Source organism: Lissotriton vulgaris, chromosome 7, assembly GCF_964263255.1.
Source record: "Lissotriton vulgaris chromosome 7, aLisVul1.2, whole genome shotgun sequence".
Taxonomy (NCBI): domain Eukaryota; kingdom Metazoa; phylum Chordata; class Amphibia; order Caudata; family Salamandridae; genus Lissotriton; species Lissotriton vulgaris.
Window position 1 is genome coordinate 1,163,281,270 of NC_141695.1, and position 19,175 is coordinate 1,163,300,444.

Genomic DNA, 19,175 nt, shown 5'->3' on the forward strand with positions numbered 1-19,175 from the left:
GACAACGGACGCCTCTCTCCAGGGATGGGGAGCGCATGTACTCCATTACACAGTGCAGGGGCTATGGACACTTCAGCAAAGGAAGATGCACATCAATGTGTTGGAACTGATGGCAATCTTCATGGCCTTAAAGGCGTTCAAAGTACATCTGTGCAACAAGGTCGTGTTGATCCGGACGGACAACATGACGGCCATGTACTACATCCAGAAGCAAGGGGGAACACACTCTCCACAGCTGTCTCATCTGGCTCAGAGCATGTGGAAGTGGGCCATTCAGAGGAACATCTTCCTCATGGCAGAACATCTCCCAGGCAAGGACAACCAAATGGCGGATCTGCTCAGCAGACACAGCCATCAGATGCACGAGTGGGAGTTACATCCATCAGTACTCCAACCGTACTTCCAAAGGTGGGGTCATCCAGAGATAGACCTGTTCGCCACAAAGGAGAACGCAAAATGCCAAAGCTTCGCCGCCAGGTTCCCACACCCCCAATCACAGGGCAATGCGATGTGGATGAACTGGTCAGGCAGATTTGCGTACGCTTTTCCCCCAGCGCCTCTGATTCCGCTGGTGGCACGCAAGCTCAGGCAGCACTCGATGACTCTCATCCTGGTTGCTCCAACGTGGGCTCGCCAACCGTGGTACACCACGTTTCTGGAACTCTCCGTGGTACCGCATCAAAGGCTTCATCTCACTCCCAGCCTTCTGACGCAGAGCCATGGCGACATTCAGCACCCAGATCCGCAACAGCTCAACCTGGCGATCTGGCTCCTGAAGTCCTAGAGTTTGGCTACCTCAATCTTCCTCCCGATTGCATGGACATCATTCGGGAGGCAAGGAAGCCCACTACTAGAGCTTGTTATGCGGCTAAATGGAAGAGGTTTGTCATCTACTGTGTGGACCACAGCATTGACCCGCTAGATGCTTCCATTCAGAACATCATATGTTACCTTTTTCATCTGTATCGATGTAATCTAGCGTACTCTTCCATCCGCATTCACCTGTCTGCTATGGCAGCATACCTCCAGAATAGGCAGCACCTGTCTCTCTTTAAGGTCCCTGCTATCAAGGCTTTTCTGGAAGGACTCAAAAGGGTCATTCCACCAAGGACTCCACCAGCTCCAGAATGGAACCTCAATGTGGTTCTTACAAGGCTGATGGGTCCTCCCTTTGAGCCACTGCACTCTTGTGAGCTCCAGTTTTTGACTTGGAAGGTTGCGTTCTTAGTAGCAATTACATCGCTACGGAGGGTAAGCGAGCTGCAGGCGCTCACTATCCAAGAACCTTTCTTCCAGGTACATGCTAACAGGGTGGTGCTCCGCACTAACCCTAAGTTCTTACCAAAAGTGGTCTCACACTTTCACATAAACCAAACCATTGAATTGCCGGTGTTTTTCCAAAACCCAGAGACGCTGGCGGAGCGGATGCTCCACACTCTTGATGTGAAGAGGGCCTTGATGTATTATGTGGACAGGACAAAAGATTTCCGCAAAACCAAACAACTTTTTGTTGCTTTTGCCACTCAACACAAGGGAAACGCAATATCCAAAGCAGGAATAGCTAGATGGATAGTAAAGTGCATTCAGATCTGCTACGCTAAAGCAAAGCGCACTCTCACTATACCACCGAGGGCCCACTCCACTAGGAAGTTGGGGGCCTCTATGGCGTTCTTAGGTAACATTCCCTTAGAAGACATCTGTAGAGCAGCCACATGGTCTACCACTCATACTTTCACCAAGCACTACTGTGTAGACGTGCATTCAAAACAACAGGCAGCTGTTGGTCAGGCTGTTCTAAAAACGCTTTTTCAGACTGCTGCAGCTGGCACGGGCGGCCGCCGCTAATGGAGGGACTGCTATGTATTCTATGCACAGATATGAATTCAGCAGCCCACATGCCTCGAACTGCAAATGCTACTTACCAGTATGCATCTGTTCTTGGCATGTAGGGCTGCTGACATTCATATCGCCCGCCCTCCTCCCCGGCGCCTGTAGCAGCTGCAGTATGTATTCATATACAAACATATGCTCATAGCATGGTCATCACTCACTTCTTCACTCCATCTCTGCCTATGGCTCAAAACAATCTGGGGATGGAGGCGATGCCCATGCGCACTGTAGTCCAGGGGAGGAGCCACCTATCTCGTGATACTTCGAAGACTCTTCCAGGACAACAATGTGCAATCATCCGGACCCAACACTAGGTGGCGGACTATGCACAGATATGAATGTCAGCAGCCCTACATGCCAAGAACAGATGCATACTGGTAAGTAGCATTTGCAGTATGTATCGGCTGTGCATGGCTCCTTTTCTCGACTGGATTATATTTTCATGCTGGGAGTATTCCTTGACAGAGTGAGAGAAGCCAAAATTCTGCCTAGGGGACTGTCCGACCATTCTCCTGTCGCAGTACAGATAGTTACATAGGAAGCGTCCACCGTTTCGGTGGAGGATGTCCTCGTGGCATCTTCAACAGGCAGAATCTGTTCAACACATGCGCGGTGCGATTGCCCATTACTGGCAGGAGAACCTGGTCGAGGACGTCTACTCAGTGTCGGTCTGGGAGGCTGTGAAGCCTATACTGAGAGGCGTAGACATAGCGTGGTGCACGGCCGCCCGTCGTCGTCGTTGGGAGGCTATTGTCGCGGCGGCGCAGGTTGAATGCCTAGAACAGCGGTGTCAGAGAGAGGGGGACGGGGTGGCGGTTCGGTTGCTCCTGCAGGCACAACAGTCCTACGCATCTATTTTGATGGACGAGGCTCGGCAGGCATGGCTAGCCACTCGGAGTAGGGTGTATCAGTGGGGAGATAAGTCCTGTACTATGCTCCATAGGTTATGTCAACACGTCATGCAGCCAGTTACATTGCCGCTCACGGACGGGGAGGGAGTTTGTATTACGGACCCAGCTGCCCTGGCGGCGAGTTTTGCCCACTATTATGCATACCAATATGCTCAACGGGACTGCCTCCCGGCTGATGCAATTGACAAATTTATTGCGGATCTGCCGCCCCGGGCTGTTTCCGATGACACAAGGAAATCCCTGGACCTTCCCCTCACAGCAGAGGAGCTGGGTGAGGCTTTGGGGCAACTCACCACGGGAAAGGCGCCTGGACCAGGTGGCTTTCCCTGTGAATTCTATAAAAAGTTTAATCTTCAACTGGGGTCCCATTATAGGGAAGCGCTTGAGTTGGCGAGGAAACGGGGTTGCATGCCAGCAGACTGGCGCCACGCCGAAGTTGTGGTCTTTCAGAAGCCCGGTAGGCCCCCGGACCGTCACGAATCGTATCGCCCCATATCCCTACTCAACTTTGAGGCTAAATTACTGGCAAAAGCTCTGGCTAATCGCCTCCTCCCATACCTCTCTGACCTGGTACATCCGGATCAGGCGGGATTCATGCCGCATACGGCAACACAGCACAACATCAGGCGAGCGCAGACGGCCATTGACGCTATAAGGGCTTCTGGAAAGCGGGCGGCTTTATTGCTAGCAGACATAGATAGGGCATTCGACTCAGTCAGCTGGACCTACCTATTCGCCTTCTTGCCACGCCTTAACCTGGGCCCGGTGTTTATTTCCTATGTCAAACTACTGTACACTGATTTAACCGCTTCCGTGCGGGTGTCCGGGGCGACCTCGGAGAGATTCTCGGTAGGCCGGGGGACCCGGCAGGGGTGCCCACTATCCCCCTACCTCTTTGCGTTGGCCATGGATCCCCTGGCTTCTTGGGTGCGTATTGATGCACAGCTTCGCTGCTTTGTGTGGAGTAGGGGGCTCTCCGATAGAATTGCGCTCTATGCGGATGATGTCCTCTTCTTTCTTACAGACCTCGACCGGTCCGACCCCGTATCTTGGAGATTATGCGCATATTTGGCGAGGTGTTGGGGCTCTTCCTCAATCAGCGTAAGTCCACCCTTTGGGTACTGGGCGGGGGTTCCGCTGTCTGCCCCATGGGCATCGGCATTACAGGAGGCAGCTGGGGGACTGAAATATCTGGGAGTCTTCCTGTCCGAATCCGCTGACATAGCGTGGGAGCGCAACGTGCTGCCGGTATGGGAGAAGGTTCAGGCAGACATCAAGACGTGGTCCCGGATGCCTCTTACGATCTTTGGAAGGTCTGCGATTTTCAAAATGGTCGCACTCCCGCGCATGTTGTACCAATTACAGAATCACCCACATAAGATAGACCCACAGTGGTTTCGTCGGGTCAACTCAGTGCTGGGCCGCTTTCTATGGGCGGGAGGTGCCGCCACGGTGGCAGTGCGGGCATGCTTCCTGTCCACTTACTGTGGAGGGCTGGCCACATCGGATCTCTTATCGTACTATCAGGCCTCCCACCTATTAGTTCTTAACGGGTGGTGGTACGGAGATAGAGGTGACCCTGCATATGCCCTCGAGCGCTCATTGAGGGCGACACTACGCTCCACGCACTACTGTATTCGGCCAGGCTGCGGAAAGAACTGCCCCGGGCCACACAGGTGGTCTTCATGATTTGGCGCCAGGCGCTGCACCGCATGGGATGGTGGGGTAAATTGACAGCGGAGACCCCATTGTGGAAGAACAGACTACTTCCCGCTTTATCCTCGCTATCAGGATTTGGGGGCTGGGACTCCATTGGAATCTCTTCCCTTGGACATGTTCTGACTGGGACTACACTTAAATCCTTTCAGGACCTTAGCTCGGAATTTCATATGCCCAAATAGCAATTCTTTAAATACTTGCAATTCCGCCACGCGCTTGCTCCAAGCTTGGTCGGCCTGGAGCAACTACCGGAATTCAGTGCAGTGGAAGCCAAAATCTTTATGGGAGACCTGGGAGACAAGAAGGTGTCCCAAATTTATTAAACCCTAGTCACTCATTGCTCCGCGTTTCTGCGCCCGCTCAAAGACTCCTGGGAAAAAGATGTTGGCCCCTTAGATGAGGACGATTGGAGGGAGGCCTTGGAGTCCCCGCGTGGGGCTGCAATCGCAGTACGTCTCCGACTGATCCAGTTTAAATATCTGCACAGGGCATATTATACCCAGGAAAGATTGTGGAGGGCGGGCCTGATTGCATCCCCAGAGTGCCTGCGTTGTGGGACTGAGAGAGGTACGCTGTTGCACACGGTGTGTTCTTGTGTTGGTCTGACCCGGTTCTGGAGCGGGGTTTGGAGCTGTCTGTCGGAAGTGCTGGGGTGGGATCTTCCCCGCTCCCCCCGGTTGGGTCTTCTACACGTTTTAGAGAATGTGGGCGGGAATATCTACAAACCTCACCTTCTGCTGTTGGGTCTGGTGGTAGCTAAGCGGGACCTGGCGAGGGCTTGGAAAAGTGACCGGGCTCCTCCACTGGGGGTCTACTTTATGGGATTGGAACGACCCGTGTTTGAGGCCAGAGGTTGCCCACGGAAACACTTTAAGATCTGGAAACGGTGGGCAGATTACAGGGGTTTGACTCTGGAGCCTCCGGCTGCCCCGACGATGGCTTGCCTACAGTAGAGGACCTCCAGTCCTAAAATGACACTCGATGATAGCTGTAATATGATCAATTGATGGAGCTGTTGTGATCACGTGCATTGGGATAAAGGGTGGGTAGACGGGACACGGGGTAGTTGGGGTGTCTGGGGGTGGTGGGGGGCTTTTTCCCATTTTTTGTCACATATAACACATTAAGATTGCTCAGAAATCCATATTGATGAAATAGTCTTCCTCTTTGGAGTTCCCCACCACCTTTTCTTTCTGCTAAAACGCACAGCCATTCATTGTTCAGTAAATGCTAGCAAGTAGAGAGGCCGTAAAGACATGAACATTAATTTCTTTAAATACAGTGAATTCTTCTTTAATTTCTTGATTTTTGGAATAGGGGTTCATGAAAACAGTTTTTAAATTCTGCCTAGTTACCCAGCCCATTTGTCATTATGAAAGTAACTGTAATAATGCTTCTCATTAGGTCATTTATCATTGCTTAAATTCCAACGCCTCTGCATCATCTTAAAATCTTCAAAGTAGAACAGAAAAGTGGACTTTACACACACTTGAATGAACAAACCAATTGAATTCCAACCTAGTTCATATTTCATTTTTGTGTTAGCCATGCAGTGTACTCTATAAAACCAACTAGACCCGTTCTCTGCAACATTTGCTTCTAAATGGAGTTTTTAGTTTTCTGACTGATTTATTTCCTGGATTGTAGGTATCTCAACCTGGCGCAAAAGACAAGAAAATGGATCAACCTCCTCAGGCAAAGAAGCCCAAAGTAAAAACAAATACTGTTGACCTCCCCATTGAGAACTATCTTCCTTGGCAAATAGGAAAAGATGCATTGAACACATTTATTGAAAATGAGGTAAGTTGTTGCTCACAGTTTCTGTAAGTGATGCTGCAAATCATGATTTAACAGTAGCGCAAGATGTAGAATACTGCAATGCTGGCATTTGCCCAGATTATGTATGGGGTGTAAAATTGATATAAAGGTATCAACACTTGTTACATAACATAATAAATTTCATTATCTTGGCCATTACTTCACCCATAGCCGTTACCGAGAGAAAATGTTCGGTGACTACCAACACCTTCAGAATTTGATGCATAAAAACAGAATTCCCCTTGATATGCATCATTTCAGGGGGAACACTCAGGCTAAGAGGTGTTGACTGGGTGCACAAGTACCTCATTTCCAACTGCCCACTCAAAATCATGACGATAGTACTTTGTATTGTAATATTCTGCACTTGCTTAAACTGCATTTTATGTATGTTAGAAAGTATTCCACACTGTAACAATTTTGCAGTTACCATGTAGTGGAATAAGGCTGAGGTCCTAGTTTCCTTTATCAGGATCTAGAATTCCAAGATGACTTCATATTCTTTTAACTAATTGTAGAGGGTATGTTATTCCTTATAATACATGGTCCCACCATATCCCTTAACACGTATTGCTTAAATCCTTGATATCTTGCTGTTTAATATGAAAGAGACTGTCCTAACTCTTAAATAAACAGAGGGAGTATATGAAACATGTGAAGGTTTTCACCTAGACACCCTCAGTCTCCCATAGGATATTCATCCTTCTAAACCAGAGTGGGTAATGTGGAGCCACTAATCCCCCAAATGGTCTAGCACCAGTTACTCCACAGGACCCGACCCAGGAGCCAACAGTTTGCCCGGCTCCAGAGATCCTGGGCCCACCATCCCCTGATGCACACTTTCCTTTCCTGAAATTCCTGACCCCAGGCTCCGACATGGCGGCATTCCTCAACATAAGGTATACAATCTTTGTCCACTCCATGACAGAGGCTAGCACACCCTCTGAGTCCATCGTGCCATATTGGCTGCCAATGTTGAAGCCATTGGCTCCAACATCGGTGCTGTTCCGTTCCGTCCCTTCAGGCCAATGCCTCCCTCCTTTACTAACACAAAAAAATGGACAGAATACTGAACATTGTTATACATTTGCCCCCAGTCATATATCTGGGTTAAATCCATTGTCTTTTTTTGCTCGTTGTGCCAACCCAGTTTGGACTCAACCATATGCAAATCAGCCTTGACCCCGCTCCCCATGGGAACAGTCCATCCCAAACTGCCAGGCTAGGTCCGCCCTGGACCGGAAAACAAGCATACTGGACCGGTTTCAGGATATCACCCTTCATCAGCCAGGCTAGCTTGAATCCAGTGGCATAGTGAGCACAGGACCCAGGCCTGGTCATAATCTTCCCACTTAATTTGTCTATAGCAACTGAAAAGATGGACTGGATTCTTTACTACAGCACACTGGTAAACAGTGCTGCAGCCATCCACATTGTGGCTAGCTCCACTACAGCGGCCACCAGTATTCTCCCTGATTTTCTCAGGCTGTGCAAGATATGTCCTGCAGCCAGCGACCTCTAGAACCCCTGGGAGGACTGACTGCCTTAAAAAAAGACTGAATCTCTTGTGAACAGCTGCTTTTTTGGAAAAAAAAAAACAACTTCCAGGACAGACTCTGAGCGTGCTGAGGACAAAGAAACCAGACTCCTGGAACCTTCTCTGCACCGAGTCAGAATGGCCCACCGGTCCCAGCGAGGTCCTCTCGGCAATCCAGAGTATGATTCCCCCGTGGGTTGACCCTTCCAGGACTCCCCAATGTCACCTGCAGCCCCAACCGCAAGTGGTCTAGTAAGATGAATTCTGAACTCACGACACCCCTGCTTCCAGCCTCCCTGTGCCCTGAAGAAGAGGACCTGAGGTGCACCTACGTCGCCGAGCCCTCCCACTTACCTACCCAGCAGTTGGTTCCTCCCCGAAGACTTCCTGGACCGAGCCCGCAGCCAAAATCCAAAACTGGCAACTCCCATTGAAAACCGGGCACCCAACTCCAAAGCACAGCACCCTGCATCCAGCTGCCCCTGCTCCGCTATGTGTCCACCTTTTGCTAACTCAGATCCCCCCCTTTGCCCTGAGCCTAGGTCCTGGATCTTTGCTTCCACAACCTTGTTGCCTGCTCATGAGCAGCCACCATCTGGAAGCCCCCTATCCCCCTTTGGATAACATTGTGCCACAGCACTCTGCACCCGGCCGCCCTAGTGCCGCTTAGGGTGTAACAAGTGTGCATCCTTGACCCTGGGCTACCCCCGAGTCTAACCCCAGAACACCAACTCCCACAACAAAGTACTTACCTTTAAACCGAAAATACTATTTTCCTCCATAGGATAACATTGACTGTCTTGCTATGACAAGTTTCTAAGTGTGGAGTTGGAAAACCTAAAGAAAATCTTTAAAATTGTACTAACCAACAAATGATTTTGTTTAACTGTTTACAAGAAATGTCCCAGTGTAGTATCCAGGTATATTGCACTGTGTAAGAAAAGTAATCTCAAAAGTAGCTTACCTGTCATTTTACTAAAATTCCTATACAAAGAATATGAACTGTATTCCGAAAAGCATTGCATTATCAGTAACACTACTGTAATCCCAATTACAGTAATTTACAATTTCAATCCAATTTGTATTACAACTGTATATTTACTGCAAAGTAATTATCACTTACCTGTACCAGGCTTGCTTAGTTCTAGGAAATAAAATAACTAAAATAATATTTTTATACAAAAACAATTGCTCTGAAGTTCTGTCTTTGAGTGTTTCAATTCATTTGCTGACTGTGTGTACAACAAATGCTGTCCTCTGACAAAGTCTTACTCGACCACACTACCCCAAATAGAGTTTATTGTTATCTACTGTTCCTCTGCCTACCTTCTGGGTTCCACTGGACTCTGCATACTATACCTCACTTTGGTATAGTATATATAGAGCCAGCTTCCAAAACTCATTACTAAATACTGCTGGCGAAGACTTCGTCGTCGAAGGTACCGGTTCCTCTGTTGATGTCAACCAGGCGGCGTTCAACGGCGAGAGGCAGGTCTCCGTCGCCGCCAGGTGGGCATACGACGCCGAGGCACAGCGCTCCGTCGTCGCCACGGCGATCGACGCCGAGGCACAGCGCTCCGTCATCGCGCCGGCGATCGACGTCTAGTCACAGGTCTCCGCCGAGCGCAGTTCACCGGTCTTCGGCGTCTAGGCACAAGACACCTCTGTCGGCGTCGAGGCAGCAGCAGCATGGGTCCTCGTCGTTGATCCAACATACCTCGACATTGAGGCAGAAGACAGCTTTGAGAACAATGTCGAGATTGAGAGCTCCGTCACCGGCCCATCACCGGTCGACGTAGAGACAGAAATCTGCTGAAACAACGTCGAGAAAAGAGGCGGCATCGGAGAGGCGTTCAAAGTCCAGGGGACGTTCTATTGTACGTTCAAGCCCCCCCACCCCCCATTCTAAGAAGAGGAGGCCTTTATCGAGGCAGATGTCTCCGTCAGGATCCCAGGCAGCACATAGACGCTCCAGATCTCCGTCTAAGTGCCCTTCCGGAGAGGCCTCTCTTCCAGTGAGCCTATCGTCATCGCCTTTAGGCTCTCATGATTCACACCGCGGTTCAACATCCAGATCCCCGGAGGTTGTGATCTCCTCTTCTGACAGCACAGTGTCAAGACCTTCACCAGCAAGGTCATTGCATGAAGATGTGAATCCATCTCCTCCGTTACACTCTCCTGAGAGGCGAGAAGGGCAGAAGTAGCCTTCCATCAGGTTGTCTCCTAGATGGTAAAGACCATTGCATCACTGGGCTCCTGACAAGGACACAACAGCACAGGAGTATTCCAGTCCCCAACACAGGTCTCCATTGGCTCATTTGATCCAGGCAGCGTATCGGGATCGATCCCATTCAAGAGCTAGAGAGTGGACATGCACCCCGGTGCGTTCATGCAGACGGAGGTCCAGATCAAGGAGGAGAGGGCGCAGATCTCCTAGTCCTTCCTCGTCTTCTACTCATAATTCAGATAGAGACTATTCTCCAACTCTGACGGACAGCCCACCGTCGAATCTGTCCAGTGGATGACATCTACACATTTCAGTATATTCTGGGCAGAGGGGCACTTAAGCTGGGTATTCCTATGCCAGCTCGCCAAAGCAAGTCTTCCGTGATCTTTGAAACCCTGCGTCACAAGACAGCGGCTAAACCTCTGCTTCCCTTGGTTCCGGGCATCATAGAACCGGTCATGGAAGTCTTCCTCACACCAGCGACTATTAAATCCGCTCAAGCAAGGATTCTGAAAAAATATAATTTGCCAGAGGATGATCCACTCTTCCTCGGAGGTGACCCTCCCCGGATTCAGTAATAATTGCGGCGGCGAGAAAGACCCATGTCGTTGCATCTTCCTGCACTGTACCAACAGACAAGGAGAGCAAGACACAAGATTCCTGGGGACGGAGGGTGTGTGGTACTTCGGCCTCCTTGCTGAAAGTATACAATGCGGAGGCGCTCCTGGGCCGCTACGATAGATCCCGGTGGGATTCTCTACAACGCTTCACTGAGAAGCTTCCTCAGGAGGATCTCAGGGATTTTGAAGAAATCCTTACGGAGGGCAGCCAGGTTTCCAATCAGATCATTAGCGCTGCAGCTGACGGAGCTACCCTATCGGCGCATGGATATGCTCATGGGGATCATCTTGGTTGCGACTCACCGCGCTAAAACCAGTAGCGCAATCATGTATCCTCAACCTACCTTTCTCTGGGTCATCTTTGTTTGGTTCACACACTGACGAGGGAATGCAACGTATGGAAACGGAACTGGACACACTAAAGGCTGTTGGCCTGAAAAAGAAACTAGCATTTGCAATGCAATAGGTCTCGCATTAGGAAAGTTTGAGCTATTGGGTATTGTAAATGACAATTTTTTTTAATGTTTTGTTTACGAAAATAGCGAAATTAATAGCTTGGTCATTTACAATGCCAATAGTTATAACTTTCGCAAATGTAACACCTATAGCATTTGTAATGCAATATGTGTTGTATTTATGCGAGTTAGATGTATTGATATTACAATTAACAATGGCTTTTCATAGAATAATTAATACTTAAATAAAAGTTATTGTAATTTATAATGGCAATAAATTATAGTTATGGAAATAACATTTATGAAGATTATGTTCAATTTATTATATTGTGACGAAAATCCAAGAACAGAAGTGATATATTAACAGCTTTTTGTTACATTTGTAATAAAGCTTGAAGCATTGAGAGAACATTTTTGAACCAGGTGTTGTTGAATGGTCATTAAGATTGATGCTGTGGTGGCGCTGAGTGTGAGGGTGAGGATGAGGGGGGGTGTGAGGATGAGGGGGGGTGTGAGGATGAGGGGGGTGTGAGGGTATGGGGGGTGAGAGGGGGTGTGAGGGTGAGAGGGGGTATGAGGGTGAGAGGGGGTGTGAGGGTGAGAGGGGGTGTGAGGGTGAGAGGGTGTTGTGAGGATGTGTGAGCGGGTAAGGGTGTGTGAGGGTGAGGGGGTGTGAGGGTGAGGAGGTGGGTGAGAGGGTGTCTCTGTTTCCACTCAGCTTTGTAATCTTCACAGGCTTACTATAGACAGGTGTATTAACTTCAAAGTGCTGTGCTACATGCATAAAGCCATGACTCAATCAAGGCTACGTTTTTAGGGTTGCCTGTTCCTCCTTATTTTCCCAACCATTTTCTAATCTCAGGCAGTCAGAACCTAGCAGAGTTTCCTTGAGTCAACTTGGCCACACAAGCAGGGCGTCCTGTTGCATTTCAGGAACCCAAACTTTGGAACTCTCTTCCTCCTTTAATGAAACTTTACATCTTCTTTGAAGGGTTCGGTAAACAATTGAAAACTTGATTATTTTAATATCTGTCAGTATGCCTGCCCCAGCTGTTCTGCTAGCTCTGGGAAGGCCCTTGAGGCAGCCATGCACTTTACAAGTCAGATTAAAATAACAATGGCATTATCGGTCCTAGCGCGAAGTACAAACCTTGGGCAGGCTGAGTTGAGAGGTGAGAAGATTATACAGCAAGCAAGGCCAAAAACATGTATGTACAGACTTTGCCTGTAGATGCTTCTCAAATTATCACTGTATAGCAGCGACACACTCTAAATGTACAATATTACTCATCTGCAATAAACCAAACATTAATGCTATATGTATACTTCAGTGAAATGTATAGGTATAAATAATTTTAAAACAAAGTGGCAGAGGACATGTCAATCTTTAGAAATAGTCATGAAAAACAATGTGTCTCAATATGCTATAAGAAAAATATTTATCAAGACACGGCTAGGATTTGTCTTATACCCTCTCTTGAGACTTCCATAAAAGCTATTCACTAAACAACATTGACTAATTTGATGAACTACTCGTAATATAATTATCATATTTATTAATGACTTACCACAGTGTACCTAGAGAGAGTGAGAAACCCTCCTCCCACTCCTCTGACACAGTTCTAGGGGTAAGGGGGGCAGCACCCGCGCTCTTGTAGTGGTGCTCTGCAGTTGCCTAAAAGGAGACTTTTCTAGCTTGCAGTATGAAATAAGTAGGCAAAGCTCACAAGAGTATTGGGTGCATCTATTTCTGTGTAGGAACTGGAAGGTAATTTACATATGTTAAGTGTGCGCGCACAGCTCCTTCTGCCTCATACCGCGCCTCATCCTTGCAGCAATAGGTCACTGGTACACACTTGTCACTTAAGCATTCGCCACCTCGAATAGGCTGGGTTTGGAACAAACACGTCCTGTCACACACACTCCAAGCAGAACATGGTGGAGGCTTTGACACCATCATTAGAAGCAAAACAAGTTCGAGGCATATGAGCTGCAAATCCTAAATTTAGCAATAGATCGCCACCTGGTGTTGGGCTCGGATGATTGCAGGTTGTTGTCTTCTTGGAAGAAGTCTTTGTAGTCACGAGATAGGTGACTCCTCCCTTGGACAATACTGCGCATGGTCATAGACTCCATCCTCAGGTTTGTTTTTTTTTCCGCCACTGGGTTCGGATGAAAGTTTTCCACTCCGGCTAGAACAGACTTTTTCTGCATTTTCGAAGCGAGAAACTTTAAACAAACTTCTTTCGACATCGAATAGACTTTCGACATTACCAGCTACATTCCGGTGCGTCGACGTGGGCCGTTGGGCCCATCAGCGCTGTGCGGCCTACGCCTCATGGACAGAACTCCATTCAAGAGATGCCCGGTATGTCGAGCAAAATTCCCTCATAGCGACCATCACGAGGTTTGCAACCTCTGTCTCTCGCCAGAACACGACGAGTCGACCTGCACAGCCTGTGCTTTCTTCCGATCGAAGAAGACCATCCAGGATACACCAATACACCATTCAAATTCTGCCGCAACTGCCACCACAAGTACGCGCAGAAGGACCAACACACAATCTGTAACCTCTGCTTGCCGGTCGACCACGAAAGCGAGGACTGCAAAGCCTGCTCCGCATTCACGCCGAAGACCCTTCGAGTGAGAGAGGCAAAGAATAGCAAACTACACCATGCAGGGCAAGGGCCAACCACCGTCCCTTCGAGACCTGGGAATCTCGACCGACGAGGAGGATTACGTCACCGAAGACATCGGCTACACGGTCGCAGAGACCGATAATAAGATTACAGAAAAGGTAGAAGACTCAACGCCCCAAAAAGGCCCGAAAGACTCTCGAAAGTCTACCCAAGACTCTCGAAAAAACGAGGGCAAGACCCCGAAAGCGCCGACGCCGAGAACTTTGGCGTCCGCAGCAACATCCAGGCCCAGCGGATCCTCACAGAAGGACTCCCTGGCGCCAAGGGACGGCGACCAGCCAAAGTCGTCGAAAGCGTCCAAGAAAAGGAGCACTCGACTCCGAAAACCACTTCGAACTCGATGACGAAAGACGCCGAGACCAGTCTCGACGCCGAGACCAGTCTCGACGCCGAGACCAGCCTCGACGCCGAGACCAGTCGGCGGAGATGGAAAGAAAGAAGAGGAGACTCGAGACCGAGATGGAGAGCATCCTGCTTCGAAAGAAAGATTTCGCCGAAAAAATGAAATCTTACACAATTCTGTCGAGGCCCAAGTCACCGGTAGCACAGATGGTCGAGGAAGAAGAGGAAGAATTAGAGGTTGAAGCAGTGTCGGAGATCTTGGAAGATCTGGCATATCAGGAAGAGGATACCCCCTATTACGAAGAGGAGGCAGATGACGACCAGAGGGCGTACCAAGAATCGACTTACTCTGATACACAGGAGGTAGAGTGGCAGGACATCGAAGCTGAGAGTCCAGAAGAGGGAGTGGACACATATCCAGTGAGGCCCTCGCCGCCTGACGACATTGGACTTTACAATGAATGCATCAAGAACGCAGCAACAGCGTTCAGAGTCCAGCTCAAGGAGGAGGTGCCGAAAGGGGATTTCCTAGTAGAAACACTACTCCCAATGCACACTAGGAGCCAGTACCTGCCAATGCTTGAAATCATCAAGAGACAAGGGAGAGAGGCATTCAAGGAGCCTGCTACTTGTAAACCCGTCACGCCAAGGACGGAGAAAAAATACAATCACTCCTCAAAGGATCCACCCTACATACAGGGGACGGTCACTGCTGACTCCATCCTCACTGCAACAGCAAGGAAAAGGGCCAATTTCCCAACTGCTTCAGGTCCACCCCCAGACAAAGAGAGCAGAAGGATGGACCTAACGGGAAGAAGAATCGAAAGGAATGCCGCTATGCACTGGCGCATGGCTAATTCAACGCACTGCTCAACAGACACCATTACCAAATCATGGACGAACTGGGACAGTTGGTGAAACATCTCCCTCAGGAATACCAACAAAGGGCTTCGCACCAGGTAGAGGAGGGGAAGAACTTGGCAAACTCATGCTTAAAAACAGCACTGGACGGTGCAGACACTGCCAGCAGGCTTATGATGCTGGGCATCACAGAAAGAAGACGAGCCTGGCTCAGAATATCAGGCTTTAAACTGGAGGTGCAACACAACATCCTGAACACTCCGTTCAACTGTGAAACACTGTTCGGAGCACCAGTGGCCGACAAGCTCTCACAGCTCAAAAAGGATAATGACTCCGCAAAATCCATGGGGGCCTTGCAGTTCAGGGGAGCAAAGAGAGGGACCCCGTCACGGAGAACACACGGGAGAGGGGGGAACCAGCCAGGAACGTTGCATCAGTCCTTTCAACATTCCCACCAAAGCGACACCCATACGCAACAAGGCCAACAAAAACAGCACTGGCAATATCAACATAGGGGCCAGTCCTTTCGCGGGAGGGAGAGTGGACGTGGAAACATCAGGGTGGGGTGGACAGCAGACCACCTCCAAGTGACTCGGCCACATTGATAGTGCACACCCTTCCTAAAACTCCAAGGGTGGAGCACAAAAACAAGAAACAGGAGTGTCCCGCACCGAAAGACCACAAGCACGTAACACCAGTGGGAGGAAGATTAAACCGTTTTCTCCAGGAGTGGAAGAAAATTACAACAGACAAATGGATCATCAACACAATACAGTCCGGGTACTGCATTGAGTTAGAAAAGACACCACCAAGCAGAAAACCAAAGAAAAGAGCACTAGCAAACAAGGAACTAGAGCTTCTTCAGAGGGAGGCAGAGGAACTCCTACTAAAGGAGGCTATCAAGCCTGTACCTCCCATGGAAAGGAACAACGGGGTGTACTCTACATACTTCCTAGTACCCAAGATAGACGAAACAATGAGACCCATCCTGGACCTAAGGTTCCTCAACAAATTCATAAAGACACAACAATTTTAAATGACATCCCTGCAAGAAGTACTTCCACAGATTCTAACAGGAGACTTCATGGTCACCATAGATTTAAGAGATGCCTACCTGCACATCCCAATAAACAGACGGCACAAAAATCTGCTACGATTTGCAATCAACTCAAATCACTATCAATTCACTGCATTGGCCTTCGGACTAAAATCAGCACCGAGGGTATTCACAAAGTGTCTGGCAGCAGTCGCAGCGCACTTAAGGAGGAAAGGGATACACGTATACCCTTACCTAGACGACTGGCTAAGCCAAGGTCATACAACACGTGCAAACAGCACGCTCAAATAGTGACAGACACACTGATGGCCCTGGGTTTTTCCATCCACTGGAAGAAATCCTCGATAAACCCAGAACAGGTCAAGATATTTCTGGGGGCAAAGATAAACACCGTTCAGGGGAAGGTGTTCCCCAGCGAGAAGAGATATCGTGGTGGAACAAAGGAAACATAACAAAGGGGAAGCTTTAACACCACCAACACAAACAGTGACCATCACCACAGAGGCATCCCAAAAGGGATGGGGAGCACACATGGAAAAACTCTGAGTGAGGGGCCTGTGGACACAAGCGGATGCGGTCAAACACATCAATTACCTAGAACTAAAGACCGTTCTCCTAGCTATGAAAGCTTTCCAGACGAAGTTGTACAACCAAACAGTGTTGATCCAGACGGACAACACAACACCGATGTTCTACATAAACAAACAGGGAGGAACACAATCAGCCCCGCTGCCAGAACTGTGAGAAGTTGGCCTGATATATAATGTCCACTATTCTAGTGAACACTTTGTATCAGTCCAAACAACCCTTATGGTGATTGGTTGTAAGTCAACCTTATAGACCAGCTATCCTAGTAGCATGGATACGAGCAGTCTTCGGGCTAAACTCTAGAGGGCGTGTTAAGCCAGCTGTTATACCATCACATATACCCCTTGAACACCAAGTGAAAGGACACCACACAAGTGTTATGAAAATAAACAGTGTATTTATTTAGATCACTACAGCCCTGTACTCTTTATGAGGACAGGGTACTAGGCACACAACAAAACTCTTACGAAAATACTTTAAGTTGCACAATTTACACGAATGCCCGAGGGGCACGAAAACCATATACTATGAAAGTGGAATGCAAAATTACTAGCAGGTAAGTACTGGACTAATAGGCTTTGGAATCGCTAGGACTACGTTACTGAACCTTCAGATTACTAGTAGGAGGCCTAGGCGACTCGGGTGCGGAGTGTGCACTCTCACACGGGATGCGGGACAAAGTCTTTGGAGGCTAGTAAAAGCAAAGTTAGTGTTCTCGGGCGAACCCGACTAGGTAGGTCGAAAACGACAGTGGATCTGGACCCTTGAATAGTGAGGCTATGCTGGGGCACCGGAATGCCGAAGTTACCTAGCCCAGGGGCTGCAGCTGCATAGGTCTGAAAAGACGTCGGGAATCCTCGTTGACGAACCAGGAGCCTGAAGAAAGAAGTTGCTGGCAGGCGACCAGTGAAGATTGTTCGAGTGATCCAAGCCTGGATCGAAGATGGATGACACCTGAAAGCAGAGGGGACCAAGTTAATCACTAGCCAGTGATTGTGTGGGCACCAGGATGGCACCGGGCGAAGTCACCTCGACCAGGTGAGTGGGCGACGCTGGGCTCTGCAGTCTCACGGACCAGGAGGCGTTGTCGGCGACCAGGATGGAGGTGCGAGCTGTCCCACGATGGTTGATGCTGTCGACGTCGCTGGACCCAGGATTGGGGCAACAAGTCTTGGCAAATTCAAGCCCACGCGGTGGACTTAAAATGGCGTCTGGAGTGGACCAGGAGGGTCCGGGGTGCTCCTCTTTTGGAAGATAGCAAGGGCCAGTCTGGAGCAACCAGACCAGCAGTGTTGTTGTCGTTGATCGTCGTCAGGAAGGCCACAAGCCAGCGGGCTAGTAGCCAGACAACGCGGTGAGCAGCCAAAAAGCAGAAAGGCCCCACGCAGATCTCGTGGATGCTGGGGGGCTGGTCTTCGGTGCTGGAGCTGCTCAGGGTCGGGGCTTCTCGGACCCCAAAGCACTCACCAGAGGATCCCTCGGCGGTCGTGCAGTTCTGATGATGGCCGGTCCCTCGAGGTCTCGTCGCACCTACGGTTCTCAGCTTAGCTGTAGAGGTAGGTAGAGGTCAGAGGTGCCAGGGAAGCCGGATCTCGTCTAGCTGGTCAGTCTGATTCCGGAGGAAGGACATGCAGCAAACCGCAGAGTTCTTAGATGGTGCCTGCGGATGCAGGGTGACTACTCCTTAGCCACAAGGGAGAAATCTTGAGAAGAGTCGAGAGTTCCTTTCGTAGAAAGTAGTTTCTTGAATCAAAGATGATCTAATTTGGAAGGGTCTTTATCCTAAAGAAAGGGGTGGGTACGCGACTAGGTCCTGCCCTAGGCGTGGGACCAGGAAGGGGGGTGGTTACACCCCTCTCCCATGCCGGACTTTCCCCAGGCCAGGGACTGGTGTGTCCCTGGAACTGGTTCTAGCCGGCAGATGCATAGTGAGCACCGGGGTGCCACTTGCAGTCACCTTCCTGTAAAGCCCTTTACCCAGGATACACAAAAACCTGTCTGGGATGGTGCTAGCACCGCCCCTGACAGGAAACCCTTTGTCCAAGCTCCCCTCGCTGGAAGGACTCCCAGCTGCAGTGGGTCAGACTCGTGTCTGTGGTGGCAGCATCCATTTTGTGATGCTGAGGCTCGAGTTAACTTTAACCGGGGTTCACAGTTACATACATGTCGTGTCCCTCTAGAAGGGTGGAATGCTAACCCCGTCGCCAGAATTGGCGAGGGGTTAGTATTCCAATTCGTATGACACCTTACTCAACATGTTTTGATAAAGCAATACCAGAGATAGCATTTAACCGCGAGGATTATAATGCACTTAAGAGTATATGGTATGCGTTATCATGGAACAGCTATTAGGACTTGGTTCCGCAAGCTGCAAACGGGCTCAGCTCATGCCAGAGCACCATCTCACACGATTCCAAGCACTCTGCCTTCAGGATTGTCAAGGCCTGCCAT

At 49.4% G+C, this 19,175-nt stretch overlaps 1 protein-coding gene across 1 annotated transcript in view; it reads left to right on the forward strand.

Annotated features, from left to right (window-relative positions):
* The window catches only part of HSPA4 (heat shock protein family A (Hsp70) member 4), a 395,733-nt gene that overhangs the window by 206,789 nt on the left and 169,769 nt on the right, over positions 1-19,175 (forward strand). The window contains exon 14 of the mRNA XM_086931632.1: positions 6,168-6,320. Coding sequence (XP_086787758.1) covers positions 6,168-6,320 — 153 coding nt within the window. The remainder of the gene's footprint in view (positions 1-6,167; positions 6,321-19,175) is intronic.